Source organism: Python bivittatus, unplaced genomic scaffold (genome assembly GCF_059951505.1).
Source record: "Python bivittatus isolate LINGU-HERP-01145 unplaced genomic scaffold, Pbiv_v1 ctg000400_np1212, whole genome shotgun sequence".
NCBI classification, from domain to species: domain Eukaryota; kingdom Metazoa; phylum Chordata; class Lepidosauria; order Squamata; family Pythonidae; genus Python; species Python bivittatus.
Genome location: NW_028277073.1, coordinates 109,243 through 130,336, shown reverse-complemented (window position 1 = coordinate 130,336; position 21,094 = coordinate 109,243). Strand labels below are relative to the sequence as shown.

The following is a 21,094-nucleotide window of genomic DNA, read 5'->3' as shown; positions in this document are numbered from 1 at the left end:
TATATGGCCGCCCAACTCACTCACGGTGACTCCAGATGGCTTACAAGAATAAAAATCCAGAACACAATAGCATGCTCTGGTTTCTTCTCAAATCATATCAATCTCCCATGGAGATTGTTAAACATACTAAGGATTCCAACTTTCAAGTTACCTAGAACTCAGAAAAGAATCTTTTTGTGGGATGGGCATAGTCTATGGAGGAAAGTTTTATTGCAGAGTGTTAGTTTTGCATTGAATACAGATAACAACTTAAGGCAGTGCAACATTTTCAGGGAGAGCAGTAGGAGGAAAAGAGTTCTGAAAAGGAAGGGGATAAATGTCATCTACTAAGTGATAGCATTCTCCCATTTACTGGCTGGAAAGGGAGTAGGTTCAAGATGAGAATCCTTTTTTCCTTCAAGTTTATCTGGAATGTGGTATATTCTCTTTTTTTTTTTTTCCTATCTGTTCCACCAAACAGTAAGTACAAAGTCTTAAGCAACTATCTTTTGCAAGTGTCATAGCTCTAGAATACAGTAAGAGTGGACAGGCTGCAGACATATTTTTCCCTGGCACCAAAAAAGACCATTCAGGGCTATTCATATATCAGCAGAATTTATCATGTTTCCCAAGACAGACAGACTGACAGATTTTTTTATCCCACCTTTATTATTTTTATAAATAACTCAAGGCAGCACGCGAACATACCTAATACTCCTTCTTCCTCACAACAACAACCCTGTGAGGTAAGTTGGGCTGAGAGAGAGAGACTGGCCCAAAGTCACCCAGCCAGCTTTCATGCCTAAGGTGGGACTAGAACTCACCGTCTCCTGGTTTTTAGCCTGGTGCCTTAACCACTAGACCAAACTGGCTCTTTTACTGACTTTCTCTTTTGCTTGACAGCTCCAAGAGGAAAACGGGGGTGGAAGACTTTCCATGGGATACTAAAGGGAATGATCTTGTATCTACAGAAGGTATCTTTCCCTCTCCCTCTCCCTCTCCCTCTCCTCCCCCCCCCCCACACTTTCATGTCATAAGGAATGGGATCTCCTTAGTTGTATGCCCAATTACGTATGTTAAAAATCAGGACATACTCAGTTTGCTTAAAATATTTATACATTGCAGTATTTATATACATTTTGCTCTAGAAAACAATGTATAAATTAAAGATAATAAAGCACTTTTCAAATTATACTGTAAAGAAATCTGCTGCTAATCTCTAAAGTAGGCCCCTGTTAAAATGCTGACATACATTCCCGCACGGTATTCTTTCTTTCATTCATTCTTCTATAGTTTGGTTGCATATGACTGAATTGCCATATGCCAGATTTGGAAGATGCAAGCAATGAATTGTGCACTCCAGGATCTTATTCTGCCTATTTTAATCTATGGAATACAGCATTTTCATTTTTAGAAGTCTTGAAACATACTTCCTGTTTCTTTAACATCAAACCCTAACATAAGACTGAGTCTACTGAATCAGGACCCATGCTGCCCCAGGCTTGTGGCAGTGCTGAAACTCAAAACTAATTGCCCTTTATGCACCTCTGCTCCACTAATTTTAAACTCATCCAAATGACTTCCACAGGTTAATTATGCTCTGTGGGAAGAAGTGCTGTTTTTTGTCTGTTCTAAATCTCTTTCTAATCATTTCAAATCATTAGATGACTCTGGATACTGTTTTTAAGAGAGGGAGAAAAACTGTTACTTTCTCCATGCCATGCATGGTTTTATCTACCCAGATTATGAAAGGGAACTTCTTGAGTTCCCTTTTTTGCAGCCTAAATTCCAAAGATTCTAGTATTTTCTCACAAGGAAAATGTCTAGTTGCCCTCTTCTCTGTTTTTTTTTCAGCTCTGTTATATCAATTTTCAAATGTGGCAGCTAGAACTACACACAGGACATGAACTTACTACAGATTTGTATAAGAGAACTACAGCATTGCCAGTTTTATTTTCATTCCTAATGCTCTTTAGAATACAGTTTATCTTTTCATAGCTGTTGCACGCTGATTTAACATCTTATGACCTCTGTGTCTTTTTCCCAGCTCTGATCTTACAGGTTTTTTAATTTAAGTTTTTTGCCCCATGTGCATCACCTACACTTACTCATTTATTATTTGGTTAACTTATTCATCTAGTTTAAGGAGGCCATTCTGGAACTGTAATGGTATGTGGGAGACAGGAGAAAGATCCACAGCCAGGGCATTGGTTGGATAAGAGGTAGCTTAGCCTGCAGAAGGAATGGGGACGTGGTAAATGTCTCAGAAGGGACCCTCCCTAGTTTCTTGGACTGTAAAGGCAAGGGGGGAGAAATGTACTTTCAGACTTGCAAGTTTCTGTTAATGTAACTTTACAATAAAGTAGAGCTAGTACTTCTGGGTGTAATACCTCACAAGGCTGACAGGACCTCTTCATGATCCCCTCAAATTATATCTTGCAATTTGGACTGGCAACTCTGTTGCTAAGTGACATGATCATAAAGCAGAACTGACTTATGATGTCAGTTCTGGCTGTGGTCCTTAAGCGAATTACCACAGGTGGTTAACCACAATGTCACGTGATTGCGACTTGCAATTTCCTGCCACCTTCTCCATTGACGTTGCTTGTTGGAAGCCAGCTGTGAAGGTTGCAAATGGTGATCATGTGACCATGGGATGCTGCAACTGTCATAAATGTGTGCCATTGCCAAATCATGATCACGTGACAATGGAGATGCTGTGATGGCTGCAACCTGAAGGACCGGTTGTAAGTCTCCTTGTTCAACACTGTTGTAACTTCAAATGGTTGCTGAACAAGTGGTTGGTAAGCAAGGACTACCTGTACTGCAGAACACTGGCCTAAGTCAATACCATGGCAGGGAAGATAAGGATAAAAATAGAGTCCATACAGTGAGCTATACTTCATGCCTGAAGATGACCTTACATTCCTTCAATTTTTTAGAATTTTGTAAAGACACATATCTCATTTTAAAAGATAAATATCAAACAAACAAAAGCATGCACATCTTTGAAATGACAGGATATATATATGATTGATATATGCAGCATGTTAGAATGATATGCTTGGTTTGTATGATTTTTTCTTTAAATTCTGAAGTTTCAGAGTGGAGAATTGCTGACACTTTGCCAGTGGGAGGGTTTGCTGGAGATCATGGAAAATAACAGAAAGCAGCAGTAGGACCAATAAGGAAAGAGACGTAACAGACACCTATCTTCTACCTGCATTTCAGGAGGAATATAAACCTGGCCAGGCCCCGGCTGAGGAAGACCTGAAAAATGCCATCAGCATCCATCATTCGCTGGCCACCCAAGCATCAGATTACAACAAGAGACCCAGCGTTTTCTACCTCAGGACAGCCGACTGGAGAGTCTTCCTCTTCCAAGCCCAGTAAGCAGCAGGGCACCTCTAACAGGGAGGGAAAATGGGTTTAGTTGAGAATTTGCTTCTGCTTTTCTCAGATTCTTTAGCCACTGTGTGTACCAGCGCTCCATTTGCTTCAGCAACTTCACCAAACTGACCTAGCCAAATTAATCATTGCTTGCCTTTTTTTTTTATGGCTTGTTATCAAGTTTGTCTTAGGCTACTGAAGAACAGCCTATAGTTTCTAGTAATGTCTCAATCTTGCTGTAGCTCTTCAGGGAATAGTTATGTATTTGCATATTATACTATCCCATGCTATAGCTTATCAGTGAATTACCAGGTTTATGCCAAAAAATTCTTCTCTAAAATGAACTGCTTCTACAGATGGCTTTGCTCTTTGTCTTTGTGGAAACAAGAGCCTATGAATTGTCCAGGAATATCTGGAGTCCCTGCTTTGAATAACATGCTAGACAAACTGTGGCGGAGTCATCCATAGTCTTTTCACAGAAGTAGCTAGTAGCTGTGACTACATTCATTTGTGGTTTAAATTATACTATGGCTTAGCCCTGGTATAATTTACCCCTTACCCTGCCCAAGCCTCTTCCCAAAAGTATTATTTACAAACCACTGGAAAGGGCAGAGAGTGCATTACTGTCTTGGCTCTGACTCTGGCTAAGTAACTATACTTGCTTTGAAAATGCTTCCAATAAGCGTTGCCATTTATGGGAAGTAGACACTTCCCCTTTAAAATAAAGTCTGGATAGATATTCTGGCCCTAGTGATAGGCTCTGGTATAATTGATCCTATCTTGAAAAATTAAGACAGGTTTTGGGGATAATTTTTGCTATCATTGCTATCAGTAATGAGATTTCACTGAAAAATGCTTTATTTATGTAAAAAGAAAGATATAAATGTAGCAGTCCATTTGAAACTACAGAGTTCATCATCTGCTACTCCTTAACACTCCATGATTAGAAATATTTGCACTGAGCCTTGTGTGAGACACGCTGCCATTTTCACCCCCATTTGCCAACATACTGTAAATACTTCTAAATGTGTGGGACTTTTAATAGGCCAGTTGAGATCATTTTGAGATATTAAATGAGGTGCTTAATTTTTGCATATTAGCCCCCGCCTCCCCAGTAAATCCCAGGCCATTGTAACAGTAACATTCACAAACATAACAAAAAAGAATACGGAAACATTTAACATTGTTAAATGCTGTTTCCATGGATTCATAAATAACAGCATGGGATAGCAGTTGGATAGCAGAAGATTCAAAGACCCATCAGATTTTAGAAAACACAAATTCATTCCTGTTACTGAGAAAATCAAACAGAAACCCAGAAGAGGTTTTGGGTAAATAGGAGGATGTTATAGGGAATTAGGATGCCTCCTGCTAGGGCAGCTGAACTGCTGCTGTTTTTTTGAGGCTGAGGGATTTGCATACATTTGCTGCTTCATAAGGATGGATTTCTGTTGTTCACTCTGCAGAAAATTGTGCAGACAATCAGAATATCTGAAATAAACATCACTCATAATGAGAAAATAGAAGATCCCTCCTCAGACTTCTTCCCCATCTCTACCCCCCTCCTCAAATTAGAAGCAGACCCACAGCCAAGCTACCGTGGAGAAGGAAGAGAAGCTACTGTGGAGAAGGAAGTACATCCACTAGATTGCAAATCGTAGTGTAAATCTCCAAGTTCTGGGTTCTTGGAGGGAAGTGAATTTCTGCCTCCCACTATTGGTCTCCATTTCAGACAAGGGAATTTCTCCTTTATGAATGGTACAGCTAACTCCACTGTAGAATATTTTAAACAGAATCACTTCCTCTACATCAGAGCCATAGATACTTCTTTTGGTTCCCATCCAGCTCATTCTCCTTCCTGACTTCCTGAAAGAATGATTTAAAATACTGTAAATTTAAACATACAAAAAGTTATATAAATACTTACAGTAATAGTGAAAGATAAATGAAGACTGAAAAGTTGAAAATGACTGGAAATTGGAAGATAGATAGATAGATAGATAGATAGATAGATAGATAGATAGATAGATAGATAGATAGATAGATAGATATAGATACAGTGGGGCAAAAAAGTATTTAGTCAGCCACCAATTGTGCAAGTTCTCCCACTTAAAAGATGAGAGAGGCCTGTAATTTTCATCATAGGTATACCTCAACTATGAGAGACAAAATGGGGAAAAAAATCCAGAAAATCACATTGTCTGATTTTTAAAGAATTTATTTGCAAATCATGGTGGAAAATAAGTATTTGGTCAATATCAAAAGTTCATCTCAATACTTTGTTATATATCCTTTGTTGGCAATGACAGAGGTCAAACGTTTTCTGTAAGTCTTCACAAGGTTTTCACACACTGTTGCTGGTATTTTGGCCCATTCCTCCATGCAGATCTCCTCTAGAGCAGTGATGTTTTGGGGCTGTCGCTGGGCAACACGGACTTTCAACTCCCTCCAAAGGTTTTCCATGGGTTTGAGATCTGGAGACTGGCTAGGCCACTCCAGGACCTTGAAATGCTTCTTACGAAGCCACTCCTTTATTGCCCGGGCAGTGTGTTTGGGATCATTGTCATGCTGGAAGACCCAGCCACATTTCATCTTCAATGCCCTTGCTGATGGAAGGAGGTGTTCACTCAAAATCTCACGATACATGGCCCCATTCATTCTTTCCTTTACACGTCCTGGTCCCTTTGCAGAAAAACAGCCCCAAAGCATGATGTTTCCACCCCCATGCTTCACAGTAGGTATGGTGTTCTTTGGATGCAACTCAGCATTCTCTCTCCTCCAAACACGACGAGTTGAGTTTAGACCAAAACGTTCTACTTTGGTTTCATCTGACCATATGACATTCTCCCAATCCTCTTCTGGATCATCCAAATGCTCTCTAGCAAACTTCAGACGGGCCCAGACATGTACTGGCTTAAGCAGGGGGACACGTCTGGCACTGCAGGAGTCCCTGGCGGCGTAGTGTGTTACTGATGGTAGCCTTTGTTACTTTGGTCCCAGCTCTCTGCAGGTCATTCACTAGGTCCCCCCGTGTGGTTCTGGGATTTTTGCTCACTGTTCTTGTGATCATTTTGACCCCACGGGGTGAGATCTTGCGTGGAGCCCCAGATCAAGAGAGATTATCAGTGGTCTTGTATGTCTTCCATTTTCTAATTATTGCTCCCACAGTTGATTTCTTCACACCCAGCTGCTTGCCTATTGCAGATTCAGTCTTCCCAGCCTGGTGCAGGTCTACAATTTTGTTTCTGGTGTCCTTCGACAGCTCTTTGGTCTTGGCCATAGTGGAGTTTGGAGTGTGACTGTTTGAGGTTGTGGACAGGTGTCTTTTATACTGATAACAAGGTCAAACAGGTGCCATTACTACAGGTAACGAGTGGAGGACAGAGGAGCCTCTTAAAGAAGTAGTTACAGGTCTGTGAGAGCCAGACATCTTGCTTGTTTGTAGGTGACCAAATACTTATTTTCCACCATGATTTGCAAATAAATTCTTTAAAAATCAGACAATGTGATTTTCTGGATTTTTTCCCCCATTTTGTCTTTCATAGTTGAGGTATACCTATGATGAAAATTACAGGCCTCTCTCATCTTTTTAAGTGGGAGAACTTGCACAATTGGTGGCTGACTAAATACTTTTTTGCCCCACTGTAGATAGATATGAAAATCAGACAAATTAGAGAAAACGATTGAATTAGAAGAGACATTGGATAGAGAATTTTAAAAATTGTTTATTTGTAAACATTCTAACTCTTCATTGCTAAAACAATTCCAGATCAGTCACTTAAAAGGAACTGAATGAAGGACCTAACAGTTAACAGTAACTGAATAAAATCCAGCAGGTCAAATTTTACAGCTGTTTATTAGAAGGATCTGTTAATTGCTTAGGCAGCTCAAAACAGGTAGTATCAGGAAAAGAAGAAGAAACACACAGAGCTAAGCAGTGGTTAGGTTTTGTTTACCACTGAACACAGCCTTCCCCGTTACTTCCTTCCTTTTCTGACTGTTCCAAACAAAAATCATTTTAAAGAAGAAGCACTGCGTCTCTTTCGTATTCCTTAAAATTCCAGGTCTGTGAACAAAAACTGTATAAAGGTCCACATTCAGACCCAGGTCCATTCAGAATGTTACCATTTTTCCCAGATCACTGCAACAGTAGCCAAAGCAACCTTACATCTATTTGGTAGCAACATACTAGCATAAAATATATTGTTTTGCCACCTCTTACTCATATTAGAATATCATGTGAATTTTGATTTCAGTTCTTCCCCTTCATTTAGCAGCATTTTAAACATTTCTAAATTTTATTTTTAAACATGCAGTCTTTAAGAATCACAGTATGCATGGTGGGAGGTTGGGATTGTTTTATGGGTTTCAACAGAGGACTGGAAATTTCTTTTGTGTACATTTGCATGGGGATAAGTTAGTTTTTAAAAAGAAACAATCTTGACAAGCTGTCTTGGTCCATGTATTGCAAAGTACAGTTAGAGAATGATATCTCTTTACTTTTACATCTTATTCCAGGAACACAGAACAAATGCATTCCTGGATCACACGAATTAATGTGGTAGCAGCCATGTTCTCTGCACCACCATTTCCAGCTGCCATTGGGTCCCAAAAAAAATTCACTCGCCCATTACTGCCCAGTTCTACCACAAGACTATCACAGGTAAGTGGGGCATCTTTATTCTTCATACTTTATTGAATCTAGAATTATTGTGAAAGAACTGGAGAACAATTAATAGTGGGATTAAGATAATAAGATTCTGATGCAAAAAGGGTCATAGAAATAATGAAACTTCCAGAATTGAATGAACTGCCTTGAAATTGGCAAGTGGGAGTTGTGTGTCCATGTATCTGTACAAAAATTTAGATTCAGTGAGGATTCTAAAAAAAGCACAGAGCTGAAGAAATTGGTAACACTGCCTCAGAGAGAAAATAGGACAGTGAAGGCAAGTTGTGAATGCCAGTTGGGGCTGATTTCTGTTTGGAGGTGCAACAATAGAGATCAAGAGCAGCATTTTCCTCCATTCTTCCATAGGAAGAGCAACTGAAGAGTCATGAAATCAAATTTAAAGCCATGGCAGCAGAGCTTTTGGAGCATCGTTCCTCCCTTCCTGAGAAGAAGCTGAAAGGCAAGGAGTATGAGGAACTGAAGCAGAAAGAGGAGTATCTGATATTTGAAGTAAGTAGGAGGCGGTAAAGGGACAGATCTGTTTCCAAAGAGAATTTGCTAAGCTGTGTTGGAGATGGTAGCAGAAGGTTAACAGAAAAGAGAGGCAGGGAAGATGTTTCCATTTGAGTAGCCCTTCATCAGGACTGATCTAAGGCCAGCAACACACATACTGGAAGCTGAAACTCAAAACATTTGGAGAGAGCAGTTGGTGGATGCTGCCCTACTGGAACTAATCAAGGTCCCAGTTCCTTCATAAATGCTTGCAGAAGACCCTGAAGGAAAGTATGAAGGCAACAGTTCTCCCATTGTTTGCCCTTCGGCCTACTGCTATTCTGGGGTACTAACTCTACATATGGAGGTGTCCTTTGGTTGCCTTAGAAGGGTAACTTTTGACCATCCAAATTCCCATGAGTCTCAGTATGGCCAAAGTTAGGAGATAATGGAGTTGCAGTCCAACAGTAGCTAGAGAACAGTAGCTACAGATACCCAAGTCTTGGCTCACACCCTGCGTAAATTTATCTAATGCACCTTAAGTCAGTGTTTCTCAACCATAGCAACTTTAAGATTTGTGGACCAACTCCCACAATTCTCCAGCCAGCACTGCCTTAAGTCATCTAACTACCAGTAAACCATATGGGAATTGTTTGTTCTGTTCATTCTACATATAAACACTTTCCTTGGCTTTCATGATCCTGCTGTAGCTGGATTTAGACTAATTAATCAGATTTTAGTCCTGTTGAAAATCAGTGGGTTAATGACATAATTAACTTCATTTTGTTAATTTAAATGGGAATAAAATAAGTCTTTAGGATTCAAAGCAACATCCTTACTATGGAATGAGTTGAGGATACAGATCTGATATCCTCCAGATATTTTGGATTTCAATTCCCCTAATCTAAAATCAGCATGGCCAGTGGTGAGACATTGTGGGAGTTGTATCTAAAATATCCAGAGGGCACCATGTTACCTTCAAAGTCCATGTTGCTTCTAGAACCACATCTCTAGGAATTTTAAACATAATGTCATTTTATTCAGTTCTGAGAAGTTCTGAGATTTTTACTTTCATGTTACTCCTTGCTTTTTCTATAGTCCATAGCTATCATTAAGACATCAGCCAAATGGGCCACCAACCTGTTGCTTCTTGCTTTCTGCAGAAATTACGCTATGGCATTTATGCTACACTAATGCGCACCAAACTGAAGACTGGTTCTGAGGATCTGGCAGCTTTGGAAGTTACCTTATTTGATACAGTGGATGGCACAGAAGACAGCTTCAAGGAGTCCCAGTCCAGCCTTTCCCTGAACCAGGAGCCAGCTGGCACAAGTTCCAAGATGAAACGCAGCCATCAGCAAGCTACTAGTAACCAGCAAAAATCATAAGTGATCCTTCTTTGCAAAGAAAATGGCATTCCTGTCCTAGAAATTTGCAAGTCGTCATTCCTCATGGTCAGGAGTCACACAATAGAAGACATTGTTAATGGGCCCAATTCTGTATCAACTTCACCAGTGGAAAGACCTGTCATGACTGCAGTCCTACTGTATACAGCCTTCCCAGTATTATCAGACTATGGCTTATGGGTGAAAGAACAAAAATCCACAATTAAGTAACAGGACTGCATTCTTAATCAGTGCTTCGCTATATCAACGTTTTCCATCTCTTGCAAAACCAAGAGTAGGGGAGAGGAAGAAAGGAGACTACTTCCCTACCTTTTCTTACATTTTTTGTGATATATTTTACATTTTTAGTACCTGATAATGCTGAATCACACTGGAATAGAAAAAGTAATTTTGACATTGCATAAGATAGACAGTTATTACATTCAGTGAATACGTTTGCGTAGCGTTTTGGGGGCAGAGACTCCTGCTCTTCCTTGCAGATACAGCACTGCACTTTCAGCCTGCAGGGGCAACTTCTTCATGGAAGCCCAATTCTTTCACCACCAGCAGCTCTCCTGGAGTAGCTGAATTATTTTTTCACCAGCATAAGCTGGATCATGACTTATCCTGATAATTGTTCAGCTCTTACAAAACTGGGCAGAGGTTGTATATGCTTCAAGGGGACCAGCACTAACAGGTAAAATCAGGGACAGTGGATACCTCCCAAGTGGCAGCTGGACAATGCCATAATAGGGTAATCCATCAGCACATATTTGTCTAACTGTTCTCTTCCACAGCAGAAAACCATAGGCAGTGGGCCTGCTGGTCTTAGGCCTAATTAGGTTCTGCCCTTCATGAGTAACCAGAACAAAATCTATTGATTATGTAATAGAAAGAAACGTTGGCCGTTCTATCACTTAAGCCTGGTGGGGGCATATTCGGAGGAGAGATGGGGGCATTCCAAACTTCCAGAAGCGTTCCCAATTCCCAAACCATTGGTTGCATAGGTGGTATGGTCATAACGCCTATATAGATAGCCTGGTTCTTTAACTTGTAATTTCAAAAGGCTTTAAGGCATGGCTCAAAGCTTGATCACTGTTATGTATGCAGTGAAAGAAAAAAGGACCCAGCTGATGATCAGGACAGAAGTATAAGCAAGATTAAATTCTGCAGATGTGGAATACCAGGCTACCTATATGATGGGAGTATTGCAGGGTAATACCTGAGAGACAAACACCACTCCCAGAGATCCAGCACTGAATCTCTAAATATGTCAAATTTCTTCTGTTCTAAGCAGACTGTAAAAAAAGCCAATTGTACAGTTTCTTTTTCAGCTACTGAAGTAAACCAGCTCAAGCATCTATAGTGATCCAGTTGTCCCTCAAACTCTTTCTGTATTACAGAAACAGGATAAAGAATGTCATTGTGAGTGCCATAAACCAGGATCAGCAACTTCTGTTGCCTGGTTCATACAGATAACTGATCACCTCAATATAAATGAACCCAAAGCACCATATTTTTCTCAACAGCCTTCTGGGTGTTGGAAGGAAACCTGGCTTAGATGCTGGACTATGCAGATACAAGCATTTGTTCTGAAATGGCCATTAAGGAAAAGCTGCCTAATAAACATCAAAAGTGTGGCAATTCCTGGAAAGAGAATTCCCATTCCTTCTCAAGGTACCAGCAATGTAACCCAGGAATTAGGTCTTTTACAAATAAAAAGATCTGGTTGTTTACTTGTAACTGTGGTCACTTCTGCGTTCACACACACAGCTTCGTCATTACATGGAAGTGTCATCAGGAGCCTTTAACACCAAGGATTTAGTGTTGTTGTTGAAGGCAGCCATTGTCTCCACATATTCCTGTGTGTGATTCTCACCTCCCCCCAGATGATCTTAAAACTGCCACAGATGCCAAGGAGAATTAGCCTCAGCCTGTAAAGGTAAGCATGAGGGGAAAGAGAGAGAGTTATGTGAACATTCAGATAACCAACCTGATACAGAGGGCAATCATGGTCTCTGTACATCACACAAGTGGATAGCACTTGTGTAAAAAAGTTTCCCATATACTACATCTGTTCTGCCTCAAAATTTATGTGGTAGTAATTAACTGAAGATGGCTGGCTGAGACAAGGCTGCAGTTTAAAGGAGAAATCTGTAAGAGGAAGCTGCTGCTCTCATGGAATGTGCTCTGACTCCCATAGGTGATGGTTTCCATGCTAGTTCATGGGAAGATACTATCACCATTGGGAACCATTCTGCAAATTGTTGGGTAATAAGAGGGAGGCTTGTATGGGAGCCAGCTGAGCAGAATCCTTCCTGTCCAGGAAGCTATGTGATCCACATAAAAGGTGAACACTCTTCAGGCATCAAACAAGTGGAGATGTAAATCAAAGATGGGAAGCAAATGTAACAAAAAGATTTTGTTAAATGTAACAAAAAGAAACTGATCTCACCGCAGATAGAAAAGTACTGTTTCGTTGTGACCTAAATCCTTGTGGAACATTAAGTAGAGGGAGGTCTACTTTAGAGGTCCTCTACATGACAAGCTAAAATTGTTGCCGAGTCTTACGTTGAGCAGGCAGTTACGTTGAGCATATCATCCCAATCAAATGGAAGGTCTGGTGTATACTCTGTTGACAGATGTACCAGATGGGAGATGGTGGTTGAGCAAAAACACACCTGATGTTGGAAGACAGGATTTTCATTAGCGTACAAGTTGCAGTTTGTCGTATGCTTTGCTGTTATCAGTCTGCTGATTCAATAAACGATAGTATGCCTTTGCAAAGAAATCAGCAGTTTTTCACTGCTGCCTTCTACTAATAGCGCCAGTATTGAGCAGCTCATGTCTGGCAATTCACAATATGAATGCATGCTGTCACTCCTTGTCCACAGGAGCAGAGTGTCTACACCCAGGATCTACTTTGAGCAGCTTCACAGTGGAGATTTGAAGTGCATGTTGGAAATTGCTGGCACCTTCCTGCACTTTCTATAGGTGCTTTGATGTTCATAAAGAATGTTGCTATGGTTCCTCTGCTGTCTTCAGAAGAGACAATAAAGCTGACATTCTTCCCAAAAGGATAGAACAAACCATTTTGAATATGATGCAACTAAAATGTTTGTTGGGCTTATAAATTGCTCCAATCAGTAGACAATAAAACTAGTCTCAAATTCAAAGCAAGGTGTTCCCAAAATCAAAACATTTTGCAACATATTTAGTATGAAGTATGTGAATAACTCTGGAAATAATTTGTGTTTGGGAATGAACAAATGATTTTCTGAGGAACAAGGCCTCCTTTTGGACCTAGCCCCGTTCCCAAGAGGACAATTTCCAAATCTAGCCATCAGATTCCTGATGTATTTGTGCAGTGATTTTTCTAATTTCTATTTTTTTTAAAAAAATAAACATTTAACTAATTTTCTAATGGCTACACAAGGGCGGGCTTGAGCTGGAATATAAAAAAGGATGCTGCTATTGTATTTTCTATCAAATGAACCAAGGGAGTTGGAACCATCAAGGAATGTGTCTTTCCAAATGCGTCTTCATTCTGCCCTTCTGCTTGAAGAAATAAAAGACTGACCAGATATTGTGGAAGATCTTCAAGGTGAAAAGATGCTGCTTTTATTTGTTTAAATTTATTGGCTGCCCAACTCCAGTGTTGGACCAATCAGATTCACAGGGTCTGAACCTTGGGCAACTAAGTAACTTAGAGGAGATAAATGGGAGCAAGAAAATTCAAGATGATCCCTGTTGGCACTGTCATTTATAACTAAAATGCAAATTTTAAATTAATTAAACTGACATTGCTAGTACTCTTTGATGTAGAACACTCCCAAGCATATGACACAAAAGGAATGCCCATTTGTGGGAAACAAATTCGTTCCACAACTATACAGTTCTAGAACAGCAATCATATGGCTCTAAATTTTGCTATCCATGGGAAGAGCAGGCCACCATACATCCTCCAAGCTCTCCTAAATGAAGAGAAACCTGGATTTAACAAAAGGAAAAGCTACTAAATGCAAAGTTTCTTCAGCCTCACTCCAAGGAGCATTTGATTAATGATGATGCTTACAATTGCAGTGAAAAAGATAAGGAGAGAAGTAGGAACTGCATCTAGGAAACAAGTCTTCAGCTCTGTAAAATTCCTCTGTGGGTATAGAATCCACCTATGTGGTACAATGGGGACTACAACCAATAATAATCTTTCAAATTAAAAACTAAAGTTATAAAAAAGCAGAAAAGAGCCACTGAAAATAAGCAATAAAGAATAGAATAGGATATTGAGCTTTATAATAAATCCACAATACAATTTTAATTTTTTTTTTAATTTATAGATCAAATGGCAGGGAGGGGGGTTAATGGGGGAAAAGAATTCTACAAGGTTCCACAATTAAAATATAACAGGGTGACCATTAATCAGACTAATAATCAAAATGGTAAGTCAGTACAGAGACAATTAAGAGGGAAGCAAGCTACTTCTTTTTAAAGGGGTTATAGTGGCTTTGGAAGGAATAAAGCTAGAGGAGGTAAGAAATGCTAACAGAAAACAGCCTACTAAATGCAGTTAGAATTAAGGTGAGGACAAAGTATTTTCTATGTTAGAAGCCTGGCTGAAGCAGTTTTGTGAAGGGTGAAAAAATACAATAAGAGAGGTAGAAAATTTTTATTCAGCACAGCACATCTCTGATTCTGCATGCAAAATAATGTACAATTATTATTTCCATACATCTTACAAAAGTAATCTGGCTTTACATGTTAATTATTTTTAGTCACATAGAATGTTATTAATACAAGAAACTGGCAATTACCTTCACTATCCTACAATCTTATGTTCATTTCAACCAAATTTTAAAGGCACTCAAACATGAGGAAGTTTTGCCAGCCCTACATTATTATGCCAACACACACTTCTGACTAGGGAAATTATTATGCCAACACATACTTCTGACTAGGGAAACTTTTTAAATGTTAAAAATTTCATTCTGGCAGAGCTTTGTTTTTGCTGCAACATCTTGCTCTCTCTCTACCTTTTCCTTTCCCAAATCAAAACACTGCTAAAGAGAACCACTGTGAGCAACAAAGTAAGAGATACTATGCAATTTTGCATTTTTTCCTAGTCATGAAATTTATAATTTTCTGAACAAAGAAGATTTATATGCCAGAAGAAATTGAAAATAATTATTTCGAACTCTGAGCTACTATTAGCAAAGACTGTTAGTCTTTCTTATTGGGGGAAGTGGCATCACTGGAATGGTATGCATACAGGTTTATTTTATGTAATCAATGAATATAGCCACCTTACTTGGCACACAACTCAGGGCAGCCTACATCACCAATAAAGAGTAAATTGAGTTAAAAATCTCCTCATCAAATGCACTTTGCAATAGAAAGCTTCATTGAAGAGGGAATGTAGAAGAAAGCAGTTATCTGGGACCAAAATGTTGGGTGGGGGTGTGCGGTCTGTGGAAGCTGATTACTGATAAAAGCATTCCAATGAACAGTAATGTTTGTGCTGATAGTTATTAAAGCTGTATTTCAAAGAATGTTCAAATTAATTTGTAATATTCCAATCTGCATGGATTATTGAAATCCAATTTTTTTCATCAGGCAGCTTCCACTGTCAAGAAAGTCCTCACCATAAGGTGAAGGGAGTTAAAAATTCCAGAATGTGAGCAGGCCTGGGCCAGAGCTTGATAAAAGGTATTGAAATAAGAGAAACCACATTTCTCTACATTTATGGGGCCTTGGCCAATATAGGCAGCAAACTGGCGATGAAAAATGAGAGTGACCCACACTGTACAACAATTCTCTGCTGATGACAGTATCCTGGACCCTGAGAGGCACATGCCACAAGCAACCAAGTCATTTTCTCCTGATGCTTGTCTAGTATCAGTGCACTTGCTCCTGCTGGTTGTGAGGCAAGGAAGAAGGTGGTTCCAGCAATGGGGCAGGTTGCAACTTCCCAAGTAGAGCTGCTGGCTCCTCTTCCACTGACTGACTGCCATAAGCACTGTCTTCCTTCAGCTCTGAGACAGAGAGAAAAGGTAATCACTATCTTTTACTGTTCCTGTTCACTTGTAGCTTTGCTCATACTCTGCATTGTTACCTGCACTTTGTAGCTTGTCAAAAGTCTCTGGTCTCTGTAGTAACCTCACGCCCTCTGTCAGTCCCATAGAGTCAAGTGCTTCCAACAGACCTTCAAGACTACCACCAGCAATCTGAGGAAAATCAGAAATTAAAGGGGAACTCAAGGAATGGGATGACAGTGGGAACATGTCAGGGAGGATTACTGACCTCATAGCTGAGTAGGAGTCTTCTGCTGGGGGAAACTGTGTCTTTGTACGTCTCCACTAAGCTGCAGAGACCTAATTTCTTGGCCAATTCTGCCCAATTTGCCCCTTGGCAGCCCTGGTTCAAGAGCTTCTCTAGACTCTGAAGAACATCATTACTCAGAAATAGGATGCTTCCTGATACAAAGAGAGATTGGAGGTGGAGAATGAGAAATACTTCCTATTTGAAAAAATCAGAAACACTGCTAGTTGCAATTTCCCATTTCTATGCAAGAGGATACAGTCAGGTCCAGAAATATTGGGACATCAACACAATTCTAACATCTTTGGCTCTATACACCACAATGGATTTGGAATGAAACAAACACAATGTGCCTTAACTGCAGACTGTCAGCTTTAATTTGAGGGTATGTACATCCAACTCAGGTGAACGGTGTAGGAATTACAACAGTTTGCATAAGTGCCTCCCGCTTGTTAAGGGACCAAAAGTAATGGGACAATTGGCTTCTCAGCTGTTCCATGGCCAGGTGTGTGATATCCCCTCAGTACCCCAATTACAATGTGCAGATAAAAGGCCCAGAGTTCATTTCAAGTGTGCTATTTGCATTTGGAATCTGTTGCTGTCAACTCTCAAGATGAGATCCAAAGAGCTGTCACTATCAGTGAAGCAAGCCATCATTAGGCTGAAGAAACAAAACAAACCCATCAGAGAGATAGTGAGAACATTAGGCGTGGCCAAAACAACTTTGGAACATTCTCAAAAAGAAGGAATGCACCGGTGAGTTCAGCAACACCAAAAGACCCAGGAGACAACGGAAAACAACTGTGGATGACCGAAGAATTCGTTCCCTGGTGAAGAAAACACCCTTCACAACAGTTGGCCAGATCAAGAACACTCTCCAGGAGGTAGGTGTATGTGTGTCAAAGTCAACAATCAAAAGAAGACTTCACCAGAGTGAATACAGAGGGTTCACCACAAGATGTAAACCATTGGTGAGCCTCAAAAACAGGAAGGCCAGATTAGAGTTTGCCAAACGACATCTAAAAAAGCCTTCACAGTTCTGGAACAACATCCTATGGACAGATGAGACCAAGATCAACTTGTACCAGAGTGATGGGAAGAGAAGAGTATGGAGAAGGAAAGGAACTGTTCATGATCCTAAGCATACCACCTCATCAGTGAAGCATGGTGGTGGTAGTGTCATGGTGTGGGCATGTATGGCTGCCAATGGAACTGGTTCTCTTGTATTTATTGATGATGTGACTGCAGACAAAAGCAGCAGGATGAATTCTGCAGTGTTTTGGGCAATATTATCTGCTCACATTCAGCCAAATGCTGCAGAACTCATTGGACGGCACTTCACAGAACAGATGGACAATGACCCAAAGCATACTGCAAAAGCAACCAAAGAGTTTTTGAAGGGACAGAAGTGGAATGTTATGCAATGGCCAAGTCAATCACCTGACCTGAATCCCATTGAGCATGCATTTCACTTGCTGAAGACAAAACTGAAGGGAAAATGCCCCAAGAACAAGCAGGAACTGAAGACAGTTGCAGTAGAGGCCTGGCAGAGCATCACCAGGGATGAAACCCAGCGTCTGGTGATGTCTATGTTCAGATGAAGTTCCAGACTTCAGGCTGTGATTGACTGCAACGGATTTGCAACCAAGTATTAAAAAGGGAAAGTTTGATTTATGATTATTATTCTGTCCCATTACTTTTGGTCCCTTAACAAGTGAGAGGCACATATGCAAACTCTTGTAATTCCTACAACGTTCACCTGAGTTGGATGTACATACCCTCAAATTAAAGCTGACAGTCTGCAGTTAACGCACATTGTGTTTGTTTCATTCCAAATCCATTGTGGTGGTGTATAGAGCCAAAGATGTTAGAATTGTGTTGATGTCCCAATATTTCTGGACCTGACTGTATATCCAAAATAACACTGTGCCCTCTCCATAGCCAGAAGCAAGTAGATACCCAAAATGACTTGGTACATATCAAGTCACGCAAGCTGATTAGTTTGTAGTGGGATTCTGCCAGATTTACCCACCTTGCCTAGACACAGAAGAGGTACCAGCCTGCTTCCTTCCAACACCTTGTTTTGAAGCTTGTAGTAGTATCTCTCTTACCTACAAAGAAAGAAAGTGGATCTTAAATATTCCTACTGGTTACCCTTTAGCAAGATAAGGCCTGCTAAAAGGAGGATATCTTGTATGGGGAAACTCTAACAGTACATGGGTCCATCTCACCATAAATGTGATGTAAAAAGCACATGGAGAGCAATCAGACGTTCTTAACAGATGTGAGTGGTAACTGAATTGCTTCACTGCTCCAACACACTGGCTGAATCTCCTCACCCCTCCAGCCATTACCTACCTTCTGGCTACAGGTCAAATCAAATGCGGTATGTCCCCGGCCCTGATATGTTTCCTGTGCATTGGACTGCTCGTTCTCCAATTCAGCAATACAATCCAGGCCTTGCTCAGTCAGTTCATCACAAGTCTCTCCCAGTTCTGTGACCCTTTCCTCTTCCTCCAGCTCAACATCACTGCTTGGTTGGGATGAGGGGGCTAAGATAGGCTCATCATTTTCACATAGAACATCTGCTCCTGGGAAAAGAAATACAGAGCAGTCAGAATATTGCTAAAATGGAGCAAAAATTAAGATTAACTTAACATGCTTTTTAGCAAAACTATAGAAGAAAGCTCTAATTATCACAAACTTCAGCTCTGGGGATTACCAGTCAAAAGGCCAATACTGCCAACATTGCAAAAACCAAACCACTCATAATCTCTAGAGTATATTCTCAATTCCATCTTCATTTAAGAAAAAAAAAATCATTGTCCATTTTTTTTCTATACAACATACCCCATCAAGGGTTATGCAGAACAAATTTATTGAAGCATCACGTATAGACTCATTAAGCTCCCAGAGTCGCTAGCAGTCAGGGTGCATATAAATTTAATAAATTATTTTTAGTATTATAATCAGTTGAGTCTGCAAGGTACATCTGAAATTGAATGCACAGCAGGATAGGTCTACATGAAGCCATTCAGCCTGTTTCAAGGGAAATCTAAAAAAGGACCAAAGGGGTGAGTCCAAAATGTAATTCTATACTAGACTCAAAAATTATAAAAGAAACAAATCATGCTGGACTGGAAAGAAAGAACAGGACAGGAAAGAAAAAAGACAAACCTTCACAGCTCCAATCTACTTGGCAAAAATGGGAAGGGGAGAAACAAATCCTAGCATGCAAGAGAAGAATATATACAGGTGAAACTCGACAAATTAGAATATTGTGCAAATGTTCATTTATGTCAGTAAGGCAACTCAAAAGGTGAAACCAATATATGAGATAGACGCATTACATGCAGAGCGAGATATGTCAAGCCTTACTTTGGTATAATTGTGATGATTATGGCGTACAGCTTATGAAAACCCCAAATTCACAATCTCAGAAAATTAGAATGTTACATGACATCAATAACACAAGGATTGGAAATAGAACAATATCGGACCTCTGCAAAGTATAAGCATGCATATGCACTCAGTACTTGGTCTGGGCCCCTTTTGCAGCAATGACTGCCGCAATGCAGCGTGGCATGGATGCTATCAGCCTGTGGCACTGCTGAGGTGTTATGGAAGACCAGGATGCTTCAATAGCGGCCTTCAGCTCCGCTGCATTGTTCGGTCTCATGTCCCTCATCTTTCTCTTGGCAATGCCCCATAGATTCTCTATGGGGCTCAGGTCAGGCGAGTTTGCTGGCCAATCAAGCACAGTAATCCCATGGTCATTGAACCAGGTTTTGGTACTTTTGGCAGTGTGGGCAGGTGCCAGGTCCTGCTGGAAAATGAAGTCAGCATCCCCATAAAGCTCATCTGTGGAAGGAAGCATGAAGTGCTCCAAAACCACCTGGTAGACGGCTGCGTTGACCCTGGACTTAATGAGGCACAGTGGACCAACACCAGCAGATGACATGGCTCCCCAAATCAACACAGACTGTGGAAACTTCACACTGGACTTCAAGCATCGTGCATTGTGTGCCTCTCCATTCTTCCTCCAGACTCTGGGTCCTTGGTTCCCAAATGAGATGCAAAGGTTGCTCTCATCAGAAAAGAGGACTTTGGACCCCTGGGCAACAGACCAGTTCTTTTTTTCTGTAGCCCAGGTAAGACGCTTCTGACGTCGTTTGTTGTTTAGGAGCGGCCTGACAAGAGGAATACAACATTTGAAGCCCATGTCCAGGATCCGTCTGTGTGTGGTGGCTCTTGATGCACTAACTCCAGCCTCAGTCCACTCCTTGTGAAAGTCCCCAACACTTTTGAATGGCCTTTTCCTGACAATCCTCTCCAGGCTGCGGTCATCCCTGCTGCTTGTGCACCTTTTTCTTCCACACTTTTCCCTTCCACATAACCTTCTATTGATGTGCTTTGATACAGCACATTGGGAACATCCAACTTCTTTTGCAATTACCTTTTGGGGCTTTCCCTCCTTATGGAGGGTGTCAATGATGGTTTTCTGCACAACTGTCAGGTCAGCAGTCTTTCCCATGCTTGTGATTCCCACTGAACCAGCCTGAGTGACCATTTAAAGGCTCAGGAACCCTTTGCAGGTGTTATGGATTCATTAGCTGATTAGAGTGGGACACTTTGAGCCTAGAATATCGAACCTTTTCACACTATTCTAATTTTCTGAGATTGTGAATTTGGGGTTTTCATAAGCTGTACGCCATAATCATCACAATTATACCAAAGTAAGGCTTGACATATCTCGCTTTGCATGTAATGCATCTATCTCATATATTGGTTTCACCTTTTGAGTTGCCTGACATAAATGAACATTTGCACGATATTCTAATTTTTCGAGTTTCACCTGTAGATC

The 21,094-nt window shown here is 40.5% G+C and overlaps 2 protein-coding genes across 6 annotated transcripts in view; one reads left to right on the top strand and one right to left on the bottom strand.

Moving 5' to 3' along the window:
* LOC103062811 (PH and SEC7 domain-containing protein 1) overlaps nt 1-14,411 on the top strand; it is a 124,789-nt gene extending 110,378 nt beyond the window's left edge. The window contains exons 12-16 of the mRNA XM_088144263.1: nt 883-953; nt 3,211-3,368; nt 7,888-8,032; nt 8,405-8,548; nt 9,694-14,411. Coding sequence (XP_088000389.1) covers nt 883-953; nt 3,211-3,368; nt 7,888-8,032; nt 8,405-8,548; nt 9,694-9,918 — 743 coding nt within the window. The 3' untranslated portion in view covers nt 9,919-14,411. The remainder of the gene's footprint in view (nt 1-882; nt 954-3,210; nt 3,369-7,887; nt 8,033-8,404; nt 8,549-9,693) is intronic.
* A 156-nt stretch (nt 14,412-14,567) lies between these two features.
* The window catches only part of NFKB2 (nuclear factor kappa B subunit 2), a 52,489-nt gene continuing 45,962 nt past the window's right edge, over nt 14,568-21,094 (bottom strand). For all 5 annotated transcript variants that reach the window (XM_088144258.1, XM_088144261.1, XM_088144260.1 and 2 more), the window contains 5 exons: nt 18,589-18,821; nt 18,263-18,341; nt 16,213-16,385; nt 16,025-16,136; nt 14,568-15,944 (listed from right to left, as the gene is read on the bottom strand). In XM_088144258.1, the coding sequence (XP_088000384.1) occupies nt 15,808-15,944; nt 16,025-16,136; nt 16,213-16,385; nt 18,263-18,341; nt 18,589-18,821 (734 nt within the window). In that variant the 3' untranslated portion in view covers nt 14,568-15,807. The remainder of the gene's footprint in view (nt 15,945-16,024; nt 16,137-16,212; nt 16,386-18,262; nt 18,342-18,588; nt 18,822-21,094) is intronic.